The sequence below is a fragment of the Lontra canadensis genome, unplaced genomic scaffold (genome assembly GCF_010015895.1).
Source record: "Lontra canadensis isolate GAN:19392208 unplaced genomic scaffold, GSC_riverotter_1.0 scaffold43, whole genome shotgun sequence".
Lineage (NCBI taxonomy): Eukaryota > Metazoa > Chordata > Mammalia > Carnivora > Mustelidae > Lontra > Lontra canadensis.
This window is the reverse complement of record NW_022631037.1, coordinates 16313956-16332184: the sequence shown is the minus strand read 5'-3', so window position 1 is coordinate 16332184 and position 18229 is coordinate 16313956. Positions and strand designations below refer to the sequence as shown.

The 18229-nt window shown below is 41.4% G+C and overlaps 1 protein-coding gene across 12 annotated transcripts in view; it reads left to right on the top strand.

Annotated features, from left to right (window-relative positions):
• Nucleotides 1-18229, top strand: part of BRCA1 (BRCA1 DNA repair associated) — a 66370-nt gene that overhangs the window by 34443 nt on the left and 13698 nt on the right. For 9 of the 12 annotated variants that reach the window (XM_032871745.1, XM_032871744.1, XM_032871751.1 and 6 more), the window contains 5 exons: nucleotides 3671-3842; nucleotides 9572-9698; nucleotides 11672-11862; nucleotides 12948-13258; nucleotides 15524-15611. In XM_032871745.1, the coding sequence (XP_032727636.1) occupies nucleotides 3671-3842; nucleotides 9572-9698; nucleotides 11672-11862; nucleotides 12948-13258; nucleotides 15524-15611 (889 nt within the window). The remainder of the gene's footprint in view (nucleotides 1-3670; nucleotides 3843-9571; nucleotides 9699-11671; nucleotides 11863-12947; nucleotides 13259-15523; nucleotides 15612-18229) is intronic. The other 3 variants (XM_032871743.1, XM_032871750.1, XM_032871741.1) reach the window with 1 other exon arrangement.

Genomic DNA, 18229 nt, shown 5'->3' with positions numbered 1-18229 from the left:
AAGCAAGCAGAGAGAGAGGGAGAGGCAGGCTCCCCGCTGAGCACGGAGCCCGATGCGGAGCTCAATCCCAGGACCCTGGGATCATGACCCGAGCTGAAGGCAGAGGCTTAATCCACTGAGCCACCCACGCGCCCCCGGATAAGCCATGATTTTTATGACCTTTTGCTGAATATGAGGGTTACGGGCTAAGAGGCACAGTTTGCTATTATGTACAGCATACCTGTACATATCTTTTATCTGGTAATATCTTTAATTTTTTAAGTAATCTCTACACCCAACGTGGGGCTCAAACTCACAGCCCCAAGATCAAGAGTTTCATGCTCTACTTACTGAGCCAACCAGGCGCCCCTATAGCAGTATCTCGATAGCTAAATATTTGCCCATGTTCCCAGTGCTTTCCTTAGTATAAATTCCTAGGACTGAAATGTTTGGTCTTTGATACATATTGTTAAATTGTTCTTCAGAAAGATTGAACAAATCTAAATTCTTACAGCCCCTGTGGTACTTGATGGTTCCCATTTCCCTGTACCTTTGCCAACACCAGGTGGTATCCAGTTTTTAAATCTTCTAATTCTTGGCATTGCTGTGAGGACTATAAAAAGAAAGGGCTTGTCTTCTGCTGCCCACAGAGCAGATTCCTCAAGCCTGAAACCTGCTGGAGCCAGGAGGAAACCTCTTCCGTACCTGAGTTGTCACCAGTGTTCTTCCCGCCTACAGGATTACCATGGTGACTGAATGAACAAAAAGACCAAGGAGGCCTTTTCTCTGCAACTCCTGTGATCCTTTCTGTGTGTGGACTTGGGGCTCTGTCGACCTTTCACGAATGCCTGTCACCTTTTTGTGCCTTGTGTTTTAAGGTTGTGGGTCCTGGTTTCTGATTCTGTCCAGCCTCCTTGTTTTTTATATTTCTGATCTTATTTGCAGAGATACATCTGTTTGTTCAAGATGCATTCTGCAAATTGTTTTTAGCAAGCATCTACTCCAAAACAGACTTAAGGTCAGATTTCCTGGCTAACCTAAATCTAGAGTAGCACAGATGCAAAATGATTGAAGTAGGATATTTTCCCTCTATCTGTTTAATCAAACTAAGGAGAAGTATATGAGAGATAGAGAAATCCTAATTTGGTACCATTAGTATCTATTTTTTTTATCAAAGACTGACTGATTATATTCATTCATTCATTTCTGCATTAAACATTTACTGAGTGCTTAACTACCTGCTAGGCATTGGGAATACAAAAATGATTAAGGAAGGATTCCTCCCCTCAAAAAGGGTCAGTATTCCACTTCCATATACTAATGCATTAGCAGTATAAATGAGGTAGTGGGGGATCGTCTGTTCCTGATAGTAGATGTAGATGGTGGAACTTCTGAAGGAGCCATTTGAGCTGGACTTTGAAGGAGAAGAATTTTTCTAGGTTGAAAGAGGAAGGAGGCAGCAAGCAAGGCAAAGACAGAGGCATGAAATGTCCAGAAAGCAGAGTTGTCCCATGTGACTGGAAAATAGGACATAGGGGTAGTTGAGGGAAGAAATAAAAGATCAGGGTGTTTAAGGCCTTTTGAATGCTATGCTTAGGAATTTGGACTTTATCCTGAGGGCAGAAATGAGTAGTAATGATATAGTGTTCAGAAATATTAACTTATCTGAGCAGAGGTATACTACTAAGGTATTTATGGAAGAAAGAGACATGATAAACATGGCTTTTAAAGAACTTCCACAGTAATGCAGCTGTATTAAAAGAGATCAGAGTAGCATGTTGGGAATAGAAAAGAAGAATAGGGCTAATTCCAGAAACACTTAAGAATTAGAATTTAAAAAAAAGAAGAAGAAAAGAAAAGCCTCTGTAAGCAATTTGGTTTTGGTCTTCCGAATGTATCTGGGCAATTACCTAAAGGGGAATTTAGGTTATAAAGTAATTCCTTTGGGAAAACCCAAAGGAAAGTTCTCTAATTACAGTTCTCTGGTTACTATTTTTCCTGATTTTTCTAACCTATTTAATGGCCACAGGGAGGTTAGATATGATGGTCATGCCAGAAATGACTAATAGGGCTTCTGAAGCTTATCAGAGAGCTGTGTACCCGGTTTCCTGCCAGATTTACAGAGGCAGCCCCAAGGCCAGGGTGTGATTAGCGACAGAACTACCTACAAGCACCACGTGGTGGCAGTGGCTCTGCTGCACACGTTGGCTGCAAGGCGGTCTCAGGGCAGCAGCAGAAACCTTGTGACGCTGGGAATACATTTTCTGGCCATAAAACCTGCAAGCTGTGAACTCGGTGTCACGGGAGAAAGTAGATGGCTTGTTTTTAGTAGAGGGCAAAGTGATTTGCAAGGATCAGAAGCAACGGAGGGTGAAACAGTCTATTTCCCTGGGGTTCGCCAGCAGCCATGGATCTTCCTTCTAATAGTGATGAAGAAATGTGTGGTTTGGAAAGCTCCTTACTTACCAAGTACTTTGTTTATCAAAAACCTAAGACTTAGGAGCGCCTGGGAGGCTCAGTGGGTTAAGCTTCTGCCTCTGGCTCAGGTCATGATCTCAGGGTCCTGGGATCAAGCCCCACATCCGGCTCTCTGTTCCACTGGGAGCCTGCTTCCCCCTCTCTCTCTGCCTGCCTCTCTGCCTGCTTGTGATCTCTCTCTCTCTCTCTCTCTGTCAAATAAATAAAATCTTAAAAAACAAAACAAAACCTAAGACTTAGTAGATTTCTTCTTGAAATGAAGAAACAAACATCAGAAGCCCCGTAAGCAAGAAGAATCCAGTGTCTTGAATTGAAAACAGTAACTGTCCTTACAGGATTTCTCAGGGCGCTTTGTTAGATCCTTCCCTCCAGCTGATGATCTCTAGGTACCCTCTGAGAACAGCAACACCGTGAGGGCTCTAATCCCCAGCATGCCTCACATATAATAGATGGTCAGCAAATAATTTTTGAAGGAAAGAAATAGATAAATCAATGGGTTAGCTCTTTGCCCTCTCTCTTTTAGAGACTAAATGGTCCAAGAATGGCAGAAAAGGAGGAGTCCTCACCAGCCAGAAATCAGACATTATTTGTATGGACTAATCCAAATCCCATAAGAGTCCTACGGTACCAAATCTGTGAAACACAGCCTGTGTAAAATAGTAACAGAATCATGCTGATTTTAAATAACGTGTTTGAGTACCTTCATTGTTTTCTTTTGCTTCCTATCTTTAAAAGAAAATAACCAGCTTTGAAAGAACATCACAATAAAGCCAAGTCTGTTGGGGAGAGTTTAAGGAGTTTTTTTTTCAACTCTAACTCAAACATCATTCTGAAATAATTTCATGGGCATTAATTGCAGGAGTGTGGTTGGATTAAAAGGTGTTCAGCCAGAACTTATGATTCCATACTAGGTGGTTTCCATTTCCATGCTAAAATTAATTGGTGTGAGGGGCGCCTGGGTGGCTCAGTGGGTTAAAGCCTCTGCCTTCAGCTCGGGTCGTGATCCTGGGATCGAGCCCCACATCGGGCTCTCTGCTTAGCAGGGAGCCTGCTTCCCCCTCTCTCTGCCTGTCTTTCTGCCTCCTTGTGATCTCTGTCTGTGAAATAAATAAATAAAATATTTTAAAAAAAAAAATTGGTGTGACATACTTTTGCTCTCTGGCAAGTTGCTAAAAGAGTGTGACTTTCCTGGTGTCATTTCTTGTGTTTACAGCAGAGGGATACCATGCAAGATAACCTGATAAAGCTCCAGCAGGAAATGGCCGAACTGGAAGCTGTGTTAGAGCAGCATGGGAGCCAGCCTTCTCGAAGCTCCCCTTCCCTTGTGGCAGATTCTTGTGCCCCGGAGGATCTGCTCAATCCGGAGCAAAACACATCAGAAAAAGGTTTGTCGTATTGGCCAAACTCTGGTATGTTAAGCAGAATTCTTCTCCTCCCTAAGCCTTTATCGTGCTACAAAGTGTGGGCCTGGGGCGCCTGGATGGCTCAGTCAGTCAAACATCTGACTTTCTTGCTGTGTCTCTCTCTGTCAAATAAGTAAAATCATGACAAAAAGTGAACACGGAGCTGAGGAATAACATGGCATAAATGAAGGAAAGCGAGCTGAAAGGTTGAGTCTTTAACTGGACAGAGCCTTATGGTGTCGTGAAGAGAGCACATCAAGCAGGTTGTAAATAGGGGCAGATCCGCAGAAACAGGGGAGAGGCTATGCTCAGGCACAGGTGCTCGGCCCAAGGGGGGCAGGGAGAGGGAGGTAGGGGGCTGCCGCTTAGGGACCTGCAGGTGCGGTGAGCCCCCCTCCACCTGCCCCGCAGAATGTTCTTCACTACTGTCTCCGTGATAGCCACCTTGCTAACTTCCTGTGAAGGTTCCTTCTTCATCGCTCCCTTCTGCAGCCCTGCTGGGGGCCTTAGGCCCTGCCTTTTCGTCTTTCTAGGAACTCAAGTCTTAATTCTCCAGAAGAGTGTGGCCCTGGTCCCAGAATGTGCCTTGCAGTATTTTTGTGTTCAGGGAGAAACAGTAGCTCATGCATGAGGAGCTCAGGACTCTGTTGCTATGGCAGTGGTTCAAATGTATTTCCTTAAATGCTTTCTTTGTAACCGTACCTTCATTTAGTTCCTCTCCCAGATAATGAAGCCCAAAGTCTCGTCCCCGGCACAGCTCTCTTCTTTGGGGTGCTTTCACCCTCTTCAGTCTAAAAACAGACGAGACTTCCCATGTTAATGCACAGCATAGAAAATGTTACTGTCTAACTTTGAATATGTGTGTAAATCTACTGTCTTTGCTTTGGAGTGTAGTGTGTGCGCATTTATTTTTTCCTAAAGATCTGCAGGCAACGTGTTTCTTGTGGCTTTCTTTCTATTTATTTATTTGTTAAAGGTTTTGTTTATTTATTTCACAGACAAGAGATCACAGGTAGGCAGAGAGGCAGGCAGGGAGCGGGGGGAGCCGCCAGACCCTGGGATCATGACTTGAGCGGAAGGCAGAGGCTTTAACCCACTGAGCCACCCAGGTGCCCCTTGTGGCTTTCTTTCATTTTAAAATTTCATAAATGCTATATATTTATACATTATGCTTTACTTTGGACTTTTTGGAACCTTTTTGAAAATTTCTCCCGGATCTCTGTATAACATTTTTGTCAGGAGCTTTTACTCTATCCTTTATAGTAAACTTATACACAGCCTTCTTTTCCATGAAATTATAGTTTCCTCAGACTTCTGAGGTATGTGAGTAAATGTTAAGAGGAGAAAGGAGAAGCTTATGAAAATTTCCTAGTTTAAAAGAAAAAAGGAGGGGCACCTGGGTGGCTCAGTGGGTTAAGCCTCTGCCTTCGGCTCAGGTCATGATCTCAGGGTCCTGGGATCGAGCCCCGCATCAGGCTCTCTGCTCAGCGGGGAGCCTGCTTCCCCCTCTCTCTCCACCTGCCTCTCTGCCTACCTCTGATCTCTGTCAAATAAATAAATTAAATCTTTAGAAAAATAAATAAATAAATACATAAAATTTAAAAAGAGAAGAAAAAGAAAAAAGTCCTTTCTCCCAACTCCACAGAGAGCGTCCTCCATGACCTTGTACGTTGGCATAACTGCAATATGTTGTACAAATTGCTCAAAGCCTACTTCTCAATAAGATCTACCATGAACCACCATATTTTCTATTGTAACTTTGACCTGTGTGACTTCTCCAGCTCTACTCTCCACTGTTATTCTTTTCATAAGCCTTGCAAACTTTTAATAATACACAACTTGTTTTGCTTACTGTTTGGAGTTCTTCCTCACCTCCCACTAGAATGTAGATTCCATGAAGGCAGAGAACTCTGAGAACACAGTAGGTACTCAGTAAATACTTTAATTCACATTATTAAAAAACCCACCCCACGCTTACCGAAAGGAAATTTTGGGGTATGGATTCTGAAATTTGGGGGCTTTATTTCTGAAACAGTGTATCAACCTAATATCAACTCAAGTTTTGCAACTTTTCCTTTCTTAAGTTGGTTTGAATTGAACTAAAATTCAAGCAAACTTTTTACTTCTTTTTAAAGATTTTATTTATTTGTCAAAGAGAGAGAGCACAAGCAGAGGGAGCAGCAGGCAGAAGAAGAAGCAGGCTCTCCACTGAGCAGGGAGCCTGATGTGGGACTCGATCCCACAACCCCTGGATCATGACCTGAGCTGAAGGCAGATGCTTAACCATCTGTGCCACCCAGGCGTCCCTCAGGCAAACTTCTTGATCTAGGAAGAGTAGTTTTGTTTACCTTCAGCTATAAGGACATATTTTTTAATGCACTTTTTATTTTTGGATTATTTTAGATTTATAGAAAAGTAGCAACGATAGTACAGAGAGTTCCTGCAGGAATTCTACCACTTATCTAGTTTTGGTTTCCAAATATCACTCTACATCACCATGGTGCTTTTGTCACACCCAAGAAACCAACATTGGTACATTACTAGTAACAAATGAAACTCTAGACTTATTTGGATTTCACTGGTTTTTATTTTTAAGATCCTATCTATTTGTCTCTCTATATATATGTAACTTAAGATCCTGTATACATATTGTATTTATATATATACATGCATATATATATATATTTTTTTTTTTTAATCTCTGGATGGCAGGATTATGTTTAAGATCCATTATTTTTTTTAAAGATTTTTATTTTTTGAAGGATGTAGGTCCTATACTTTGTAGTTTATCATTTCTTAAACCTGAATTTCATTGTAGGTCCTGTATTTTGTAGTTTATCCTTTCTTTTCTTTTTTTTTTTAATATTTTATTTATTTATTTGACAGAGAGAGATCACAAGTAGACAGAGAAGCAGGCAGAGAGAGAGGTGGGGGGGAAGCAGGCTCCCTGCTGAGCAGAGAGCCCAATGCGGGACTTGATCCCAGGACCCTGAGATCATGACCCAAGCCGAAGGCAGCAGCTTAACCCACTGAGCCACCCAGGCGCCCCTAGTTAATCCTTTCTTTTTTTTTTTTTTTTTTAAGATTTTATTTATTTGACAGAGAGAGAGAGATCACAAGTAGACAGAGAAGCAGGCAGAGAGAGAGATGGGGGGGAAGCAGGCTCCCTGCCGAGCAGAGAGCCTGATGCGGGGCTCGATCCCACGACCCTGAGATCATGACCTGAGCCCAAGGCAGAGGCTTAACCCACTAAGCCACCCAGGCGCCCCTAGTTTATCCTTTCTTAATAGCGTTCCTTCTTCCGTGATTTTTTTCCTTTAATCCCCCCATACTTTTCATAATTCTTAGTGCATAATAGGCAGTAAGTTTATTAAATGTTTGATCTAGCCCATATTCCTTACCCATGAAGAATATAACGGGTTAAGACCCCCAGAAGAGGGGTACCTGGGTGGCTCAGTCGGTTAAGTGTCTGCCATTGGCTCAGGTCATGATCAAGTCCTGGGTCATGGGATCAAGTCCCATGTCAGGCTCCCTGCTCAACGGGAAGTCTACCTCTACCCCTTGCTTGTGATCTCTCTCTCAAATAAATAAAATCTTTTAGGGGGGGTGTGATGTAAGAGGGATCATTCCAGGACTTAGGCTCTGGGTCCTGCTTTATGAAATAAGGATTGAGGAAGAAGAAAAGCAGAAAACTTTTTTTTTTTTAAATTTATTTGACAGAGAGAGATCAGTAGGCAGAGAGGCAGGCAGAGAGAGAGGGAGAAGCAGGCTCCCCGCTGAGCAGAGAGCCTGATGCGGGGCTCGATCCCAGGACCCTGAGATCATGACCTGAGCCCAAGGCAGAGGCTTAACACATTGAGCCACCCAGGTGCCCAAAAAGCAGAAAACTTTTGCCCAGTGTTTCTTGTATACTCTTCAGGTATGGAATCCAACTCAGGTTAGTTTAATTTCTTTGTTGTTTGAGCCTTACTATATTGAAAAAAGCGGGGCACCTGAGTGGTTGAGTCAGTTAAGTGTCTGATGCTTGGTTTCGGTTCAGGTCATGGTCTTGGGGTCCTGGGATTGAGCCCCATGGGGTTTTGGGCTCAGCTCAGAGTCTGCTTATGATTTTCTCCCTCCCTCTCCCCCCGCCCCCATTCTCGAGCTCTATCTGTCTCTCTCTCTCTCTCTCTCAAATAATCTTTAAAAAGAAAAGAAAAGAGCAACTCGTATGTCAAACGTTTAGACGATGGAATGACTTTAATATCTGTGTTTGTATCTAAGGCTCCTCCCTGCTGCACACTCTTTTTTCTTCTGATTTCTTAAAGATTTTATTTATTTATTCGAGAGAGAGTGAAACCATGAGCAGGGGGAGAGGGAGAGGGAGAAGCAGACTTCCCACTGAGCAGGGAGCCCAACATAGGGCTTGATCCCAGGACCCCCAGGATCATGATCTGAGTTGAAGGCAGACACTTAACCAACTGAGCCACCCAGGTGCCCCTCACTTCTTTTTTTTTTTTTTTTTAACCCTTTCCAGTGGCTAATTCTGTTTGGTGTGATTCCTTAGAAACTATGCATTATCTTTTATCAGTTATCACCCTGTATTGGGGGGTAAATGATACACAGTTGAAAGAACATCCTGCTGGTTCACTGTAAGACTGCTTACTTTCAGCAGTTGGGAGTTCCTGTGTTTCTAACACACAGATCCAGAAAAGATAGGCATAAAGGAAACTAGAAATAATGCGTTGGAGGAGTAACTCAGGAGATCAATGATTATTTCCCCCCACCAGGCTACCCAGTGACTTAAAAAACAGTTTAATTAATATAGGCTTTTGCTTAAATTTTTCTGCCTTTGTTTTATGCATTTGAGCTTTTCTAATAAAAGCTCAAAATTAATTACAGTCATCAGTGACTTTTTAATGGGTAGAAGACATTTGTAATTTTAAGTGTTTGTTTTTGCTTTTTAAAAGATTTCTGCCTCAAAGGCATTTCCTAGAAAGCAGTGGTACAATAATACATTTGGAAGAATTAATAAATAAAAAGGATGCACTAATGTGCCAGAACTTTGCCTTGGGTCTATCGTGTGTGTTTTCCTTTTCCTGTGCCATTTCATCAGCAGTTCCATAGATTTACTTCAAGGTTCCTTATCAGTCAGCACCTTGGTTTATGTGTGTGTTGGTTTTTTGGTTTGTTTTTTTCTTTGTCGTTGAAAATGGGAAGCAAAATGTCACCTGTTTTTTCTTTCTCCTCCAACTGCTCCCCTCTTATTTCCCCAAACGTGCAAACAGCCCACGCCCCCATCCTCTATAGTCTTTGATGTGGAGGCAGTAGGGACTGTGCTTGGTGCTTTCCGGTACTTCTCTTCCCTGTTATCTCAGGGGATTTCAGAATAATTTATTTTGCTGCAGAGATAAAATTCATTTCCTCTTCTTGTTTCCTTATCATTCCGGGCCAAAAAAATGTATGTTTTTCCCAGCCTCGTCTCAGCCGGGTATCTTCATTTACTCCGTCCTAAAGTGTTTCCTTTCACTGTCCCTACAATTTTTGAGTCATTTAGTTTCATCTGGTGCCGCATCACTTCTGTTTACAAAATTCTGCCTGATGTACTTGTTTAAAAACCAATTTGATTGTCACAGGTTGCTGCTTTTGAAAAAATCAATATCCTCACCTGAATTACACCATCAGAACAAAGCAGTAAAGTAGATTTCTTTGTTTTCTCATTCCATGTAAAGCAGTATTAACTTCAGAGAAAAGTAGCGACTATCCTAAAAGCCAGAATCCTGAAAGCCTTTCTGCGGACAAATATCAGGTATCTCTGGATAGTTCCACTGGTAAAAATAAAGAACCAGGAACGAGAAGGTAAGAAGAAATAAATGTCTCGTTGTAGTATCTAAGTAACATCTTTACTTATATCGAACTCTTATTATTAAATTTTTTTCATTGTCCTTTTTCTTTTTTTTTGTAAAGAGCTGTTTCTAACCTCTCATTGCTCTAGGACACTTCTTTTGTTTAATTCCGCGTAGGTTTTCTGGAACTATACAAGGCCTGAGGTACGAGGTGAGAAATGCACAGTAGATCTGTCCCTTTCGAAGGGCAGAATAAAATACAGAACTGAAACCTAAAGCCTGGCAGCTGAGGCAGACAGGCAGCCCTGGCCCTGATTGAAATTTTGGCCTCTCTAGAAAAAGTTTAGCTATTGACTTACTCCGGGAAAATTCAGAATATCTCTCAGGGATGTCTTTGCAATTCATTATTGTAAGACTGTGCAGCACTTCATGTTTTCAAAAGTACTTTATCTGCTTCGTCGTTGGATCTTTACAATACTGTGAGGGTAAAAGGACAAGCTGGGACTGTTCTTTCTATGTGATAGTTCAGGACAGAACCTCAGAGCCGTTAGAGTCCAGCGTCTCACCACTCTAGGAAGGAAAAGGAATTCGTATTTATTGAGTTCCTACTGTGTATACATATACTTTTATTTTTTTATTTTCCTGAAAATAGTTGACAAGTTGTTGATAATCTAATCACACTGTCTTTCAATCCTCGTGAACTGAGGGTATATTTTTGAGGCTGGAGACTGACATTGTGGCTGTGACAGAATACAGAGATCTGGCCTCCATAAGCCCATGTTTAGAGGGAATGACCTCACTGCCATATTTTAACCTGTTGTGCTAACCATCCATTTAATATTTACGCTAAATATTCCTCTACCTCCTCCTCCTCCCCAGTGTACCCTACAGAGACTTCTATTAAAGAACCTGCACATTAGGGCACCTGGGTGGCTTAGACAGTGAAGGGTCCGATTCCTGATCTCAGCCCAGATCTTGATCTCAGGTTTGTGAGTTCAAGCTCCACATTTGGCTCCATGCTGGGTGAAGAGCCTACACAAAATATATATTTCATATATATTTATATACACACACACACATACATATTTGTATATATGTAAAGAAAAAAAACCTACACTTTGATTGAACGTCCTCTCTCTAGTAGGCTACCTGAGAGCTGTGGTTTGGGTTTTGCTCATCTTTAATGCACAGAGCCTACTTTTATTGCCTGACCCAATAATTGTTTAATAGACAATTATTTAATGTATTTTAATTATTAATATTATGTTATAATATCTTATAATCCATATGGTAGATTGCATATTATAATAATTTTATTATATTAAAGACCATTGTTTACTATTTAAAGGAAACTATAAATAATGCATTTGAGGATGAATTCCTCAAATCTGTTAAGTATCCTTTAAATCTGTTGCTAAGTATCTTATTCTGCAAAGCCCTAAACACCTGAAAGAGTGGAGGATGGAATCACTTGGCACATGTGCTCTTCTGACAGTATTTTATAGCTGGCTTTTGTTTTGAGAATGGCTTTGGACGTCGAAAAGGTAGGAGGTAGGCATGATTCTATGAATTCTGCTAAAATTGGGTAAAAAGAATGAGTGTATAAATGTCAAAATTAATCAGCTTTCTATTTTCATGAGAGATCTGATTCTAATACATCCATTTGGACTCAAGTGGAGTAGCACATAGAATTTGATTGAGTGAGCGGCAGTGGAGAATTTGGTGAAATTTGCTGACACGCTTTTAAACAGCTGAGAGATGGCCTGCCTCAGCCCAGGCCCTAAGCAGAGCTGTTATATGTCAGCCCTGACATATGGCAGGCTTCATGAATCCAGGCTTCTGGGCAGTCACTCGGGTTCTTTTTCGCTAGTCATTCCCCATGTCCCTGACAATGAGCTGTTCCACTTGTGTGTCCACTGCCCAGGAAAGGTGATGAGTCCTTTCACAAACTGTCGTGGTGTGTTTCTCCCTTCATCCTTCTTCTAGGTCTTCTCCCTCTCAGTCTCGGTTGTTAGATACGAGGTGGTATGTGCACAGCTGCCCAAGGAGTCTTCAGGACACGGACTGCCCTTCTCAAAAGGAGCTCATTAAGGTTGTCAGTGTAGAGGAGCAACAAGCGAGTAGGTCAGAGGCGCGAGATTTCATGGAGCAGCCTTATTTGCCAAGACCAGATCTGGGTAATACTTCATCTGTTGTAATGGAGAAAACACATCTGTTTTACTTTGAATCTGACCTAAAGATATTTTGGTTAATCAACTTTTAAGATGTCTAGCATGTCTAGTCTATAGTGAATGCTTCTCTTACACTTAAACCCATTTTAGAAAAATAACTTGAATATTAATCCAAATTTACATGAAAATTATTGCAGTTCTTAGTCTGTCTTTATTGGTCTAACTCCAAGAGTTTTGAGGATGGGAGAGTCTTATGTGCTCTAAATATTTTATTTCAACTGTTAAGTAAGAATTCTAGGGCCCTAGGGCCGCCTGCCTGGCTTAGTCAGTAAAAGAAGCAACTCTTGATCTTGGGATCGTGAGTTTGAGCCCCACAATAGACATAGAGATTACTTAAAAATAATAATAATAAAGTAAAAAAATAAAGAATTCTAGGGCCCTAGAAGTTTTCAGCCTGTCCTTTATTGAAAAATGAGTCCGATCTCCAAAGTAAGCTCTTATTTTATGAATTAATGAATATAAATGACTATGTATTTTATGCCTTATAAATCACTTTAAATGCGTGGTGTGTTTTATGGCTTATAAATCAAAGTTTTAATCAGTAAAGAAAGTTTTAAATTAGTCCTCAAAAACACATTATCATAAAAGGTGCTCTTTGGCACCTAAATGTTGTATTTGGCTGTGTTCATTAAGGTCATTTTAGGAATCTCACGTTTTCTTTAGCTATGCTTACTTCCTGGTGGAGTGACATTTTCTGAAGCATTTCAGAAATGTTCTTCCAAAAAAAAACCAAAAGAAATGTTCTCCTAGGGGCGCTTGGGTGGTTCAGTGGGTTAATCCTCTGCCTTCGGCTCAGGTCATGATCTCAGGGTCCTGGGATCGAGCCTCACGTCGGGCTCTCTACTTGGCAGGGAGCCTGCTTCCTCCTCTCTCTCTGCCTGCCTCTCTACCTACTTGTGATCTCTGTCTGTCAAATGAATAAATAAAATCTTAAAAAAAAAAAAGTTTAAAATATAGAATCATGATGAATACTATTTATAATTGAAGATTCATCGTCATGTGGGTTTAACTTCTCCCCCCATGCCTTTCAGAGGGAACCCCTTACCTCGAGTCTGGAATCAGCCTCTTCTCTGATGACCCTGAGTCTGATGCCTCTACAGACAGAGCCCCAGAGCCAGCTCATGTTAACAGCATGCCAGCTGCAACCTCTGCATTGAAATTACCCCAATTTCAAGTTGAAGAATCAGCCAAGAGTACAGCTGCTGTCCATATTGCTAATACTGCTGGGTATGATAAGAGGGAAGACAGTGTGGGCAGGGAGAAGCCAGAAGTTATATCTTCAATAAAAAGAGTCAACAGAAGAATATCTATGGTGGCATCAGGCTTAACCCCAAAAGAATGTGTGAGTGTATTTATGTATCTCCCTAACAACTGAGACGTCTTAACATATTGCAAATAGTTTTCAATACGTACTAGCAATGAATAACGTATAAGAAATCTAGGAACCAAGAACAATTCTATGTAATCTAATTTCCATTGCTAATTTCTGAAAATTGGGGCCTAGGTAAAGCTGTAGCATAGACTATTTTGTATATATTTACTTAAGAAAATAGTTATTAAATATTAGCAGAAAGGGTATAGTTTTGAGTATAACAGAGCTTTTTAATTTATTTTTTTTAATCTAAAAACCAAGTAAGTATAGTTTTAATCCCCAGAGGAAACACCTTGGTTTACATCTGAGTGAATTTACAACCATAATTAACTAAATCCAAAGTGCTTCCAAGCAAACGGCCAGATAGTGGCATTTGTCCAGTGTTTGTCTTTATCCCGGCTTGTAACACAGTTATTCCATAGCTCGCTCTATCATTTCTGCCCTACAGCACCCCTTCCCTATTAGGATTTGACATGTCCTTGGGCCCCTGGTACCAGAAATAGGAATTGTTTCACATTGTAGAAAATTATCCATTAAAATATTAAGACCACTGAAATTTTGTTTCTGCTTGGGCTGAGTGTAGATTTCAGACCTCTTAGGAAATTGATCTCCCTGGTAATTAATCACCATTGGTATCCTTTCATAATAAAGTAGTTGAATGAATATTTCTTTAATATCATAGAATAACACACCAGCGTATCAGATGGATGAAATAGTGGGTACCATTTATTGCACACTGAGAGATGACCCAGTCATTCTTAAGTATTTTTCTTAATATATTCTTCCTAGGCTTCCTTTAACCCTTTCTTAATATAACCTTCCTAGAACCATTTCTCGCTTCTCTATAGGTAGTGGCTCAGGGGCCAAATGTATCCCACTGCTAATCCCGCTGTATCTACTATGTCTGCCGTAGTAGATACAGTGAATAAATTCTCATCAATAACGCTAAAATTCCCATCTCACAGCCATGTGCCCGGATCAGCTATTCATTCTGAAAATTCATACCTTTGTCTGCTTACATTGCTCTTGATCATCTACCTATACCTCTAGAATCCCCATTTATTCATTGAAAATTAGCATTCCGCTTTGTTTTGTGAGTTCAGCTGTTCAGAGAGGCTAAAATGATCTAATCTTTCCTTGCCACGGACGACTCGGTGGAGCTGCAGATTAGACTGTAAGCGACTTGGGGACGTGTTGTCTTTAGGCAAGCCAAGAAGAAAACTTTTCGGCTCCATTCAGACTTGCTGAAGTGTGTTAAATTTATTATGAAAGCTGCTGACTGTAGTACACATGATTAATTCCGAAGCCCACATTAAGATGATCTTTTCAGCAGTTGCTGTTCTAACTGAACACTGTTTCAAGGCTGGGATTTCAGCAATTAATCAGTTCAGAATTGCTAATGATCCTGGCAGAGGGCAGTGGCAAAAGGGGGAGGATGTCATTAGCTTCTCTAGCCTCCCTTTTGCAGTGCCCTGTGGCAGTAGGGAGCAAGCAGCTTAAAAGAAAGATGACTGCTCTCCGTTGCAGTTTTGCGCAGCGTAGAAATATTGGCAGAAGTGGCCGTGACTAGTACAAGATGGCCCTTAGGAAGAGAAGTTTTTTACCAAACAGTAGCTACTGATTATGTCTACTGTGTCCGTAATGGATCTGGTTAATCCCTTTTACTGCTTATTGATTTTTATTTGATTGATAGATCATAGCTAGAAGGCTGTAGCTTTCTTTTCCGATGCATCTGAGTCTCTTCCAATCCTTATTCTTAAGGGGAAATTGATAGCTTTTGCACTGACCTTTAGAAGCATCTTGAATGTTTTGTAACTCTTAGAGGGTTGAACCTTGTTTTTAGCCACGTACCCGGGGCATAACTTTCTGAACAGGCTGGTTACCTCTTGGCTTATAAAGTGTAGGCAGATAACCCTAAATTATAGTAGAGTATCACTCTGCAAAGGAACTGGCTTAGGGAATCAGATGATATGGGGTATTAAAAGGAAAAATTATTATTTTTGAGTCCTGGGCTGTAATTCTGTGTCTGTGAGTGCAAACTATTTTAGAATTTTTTCCAATGATTTCTACATAATTTTTTATTAAGTTACTATTTATTTTGGGACTTCAGGCATGTTTGAATAAAAGGGATGTACGTTTTATGAGGAAAATGGAGAGTCAAAGCTAGGGTAACTAGCATTCGAAGCTATGTACTAGAGGTAATTGATTATAATGTAATATTTGATTTGATTTCAGATGCTTGTGCACAAGTTTGCCAGAAAACACCACATCACTTTAACTAATCAAATTTCCGAAGAGACTACTCATGTCATCATGAAAACAGGTATACCAAGAGCCTCACAGAGCATGTTATGTCTGTTGCATAAAACTACATGAAGAAATGGGAGAATCTGTCAGGCAAAGGATGGATGACTGTCTTCCAACAGTTGATCAGTTATTTATGAAAGAAAAATAAGGGGCGCCTGGGTGGCTCAGTGGGTTAAGCCTCTGCCTTCAGCTCAGTCATGATCTCAGGGTCCTGGGATCGGATCTCAAGCCCTGCATCGGGCTCTCTGCTCGGCAGGGAGCCTGCTTCCTTCTCTCTCTCTCTCTCTCTCTCTCTGCCTGCCTCTCTGCCTACTTGTGATCTGTCTTTCTGTCAAATAAATAAATAAAATCTTTAAAAAAAAAAAAAGAAAGAAAGAAAGAAAAGAAAAATAATAGTTTTGTTATGTCCTGACCCCCTTTTGTTTGGGGTAAGATCTGGAGAGTAGTGAGCCAAGAATGGTGAACCACTTCTAGTCCACCCTGCCTAGATGGCACTGAGTGAGGGGCTGTCTGATAAGGCAGATCCCAAGTCCTGGAGGAACGCATGGGGCAAAGAGGGGAATGAAGTGAATTCCCAGTCTAAATCTGGGCAGTTGTGGGGGGGCGCCTAGGTGGCTCAGTCGGTTAAGTGTCTGCCTTTGGCTCAGGTCATGATCCCAGCGTCCTGGGATCAAGTACCACATCAGGCTCCTGAGCAGGGAGCCTGCTTCTCCCTCTTCCACTCCCTCTACTTGTGTTCCCTCTCTTGCTTTCTCTCTGTCGATAAATAAATAAAATCTTAAAAAAAAAAAAACGGGCAGTCACAAACACTAGCTCCATGTCCACCCTGTGTCCTAGCTCCACTCACGCACTCCACTCAGTGGACTGAGCATGTTGACAGTTTTTCCGGGAAGCAAGTCTCCTGTCAGCTCTGAGGTAGCCTAGCGTATGAACCAGGAAAAAGAGAAGGGGAAAATTCATTTGTTCTACACCTTCCTCTTTTTCAATCTTAATTATGGCTTGTGTGATAACGGAGACCTCAGAGGCTTTTAGCTAAATCTAAGTAAACATTTCAAGGCCGCTGAAAAATCACATTTGGAATTGGGCCTTATGTACACAAGCCTAGTGTCCAGAGCAAGAGAAATGTAGATGCTGACCCTCCCCTCCCCACACAACACATCCTCTGCAGGAGCAACTGCCTGGAAGGTAACGTGCTCTCCTTTGGCTTTTTTTTTAAGCTGGTCACTGACCAACTAGAGTGTTTCTGCAGAGGTAGAGGTAGAGGATGAGGATGGGGGGAAAGGAATTCAAAGCAGTGTCATTTGAAGAACAAAGGAAAGAATGGAAAGACCAGGGGCGCCTGGGTGGCTCAGTGGGTTAAATCCTCTGCCTTCGGCTTGGGTTGGGGTTGTGATCTCGGGGTCCTGGGATGGAGCTCCGCATCGGGCTCTCTCCTCAGCAGGGAGCATGCTTCTCCCTCTCTCTCTGCCTGCCTCTGCCTGCTTGTGATCTCTGTCAAATAAATAAATAAAATCTTTAAAAAAAAAAAATGGAAAGACCAAAGGCAACGAGCTAGCTGTCTCCCCAATATTCAGAGAGCTGCATTCTGGAAGAGGAGGTGGACTCAGTTGTTGGGCCCCAGAAAGCAAAGAAGAGTGCATGTAGCACACAGAAGTTGCAGATTGTAGTTCAAGTCTTAAACCCTTTTGAACAAAATGGACTCTCCAGAAATATGGTGGCCCTCTCCAGGATTTTTCTGTCTTATAGCTGATGGCGCTTGAGCATAGGGGTCCAGACTCCTTGGCAGGGACACAGTGCCTTAGAACTCTAAGATCTTGGGATTTCTAAGGTGCAAACACTGTCCCACTGGGTCAGAGGATAATGCTCCCAGGAGTCAGGTGCCAGGACAAGGTACTTTGAACTAATTACTATTTTAGAGATGAATGTCATTTATGTTTAATATATCTTAATCTGTAGTTTTAGATCAAAGCTGCTAAAAGGTGAAAACTTTAAAAGGCAAATCAGGAGTACCTGGGTGGCTCAGTGGGTTAAGAAGCCTCTGCCTTCGGCTCAGGTCATGATCTCAGGGTCCTGAGATGGAGCCCCTCATCAGGCTCTCTGCCTACTTGTGATCTCTCTCTGTCAAATAAATAAATAAAATCCTTAAAAAAACAAACTTCAAAAGGCAAATTAAATCTACAGTCGTTCGATCTTTAAACAAAGGTGATACATTTGCTACTTTTAAACTAAAAATGAACTAAAACAGAAATCTGAGTTTAAAGCCTATTCCTGAATCAACTCTTACAACATTTAAAAGCTTTAAAAATTGGAGAAAGAAAAAAAAATTTTTTTTTTTATTTGTGAAGAATTCTGGGAGAGAAAATGGCTATTGCTTCCACTGGCAGATGGCCTACTGTGTTTAGTATTTAGTTAAATCCATTTCTCCTGTTTAAAACTAAATGTACCTCCATTTTGTTTAGTTCTTCAGAGGTGGCCTTTGAAACACTATGGAACAAACAGAACTGATTTTTCAGCTACTGCTTTCTGAGATATATAGAAAGGAGAAGAGCTGTGAAAATAGTCTATTTTCCTGGCCCTTTAAGAGGAATTGGGAACTAAGCAGTTAGGACTTCCCAGGTAGACTTCCTGGTGGGT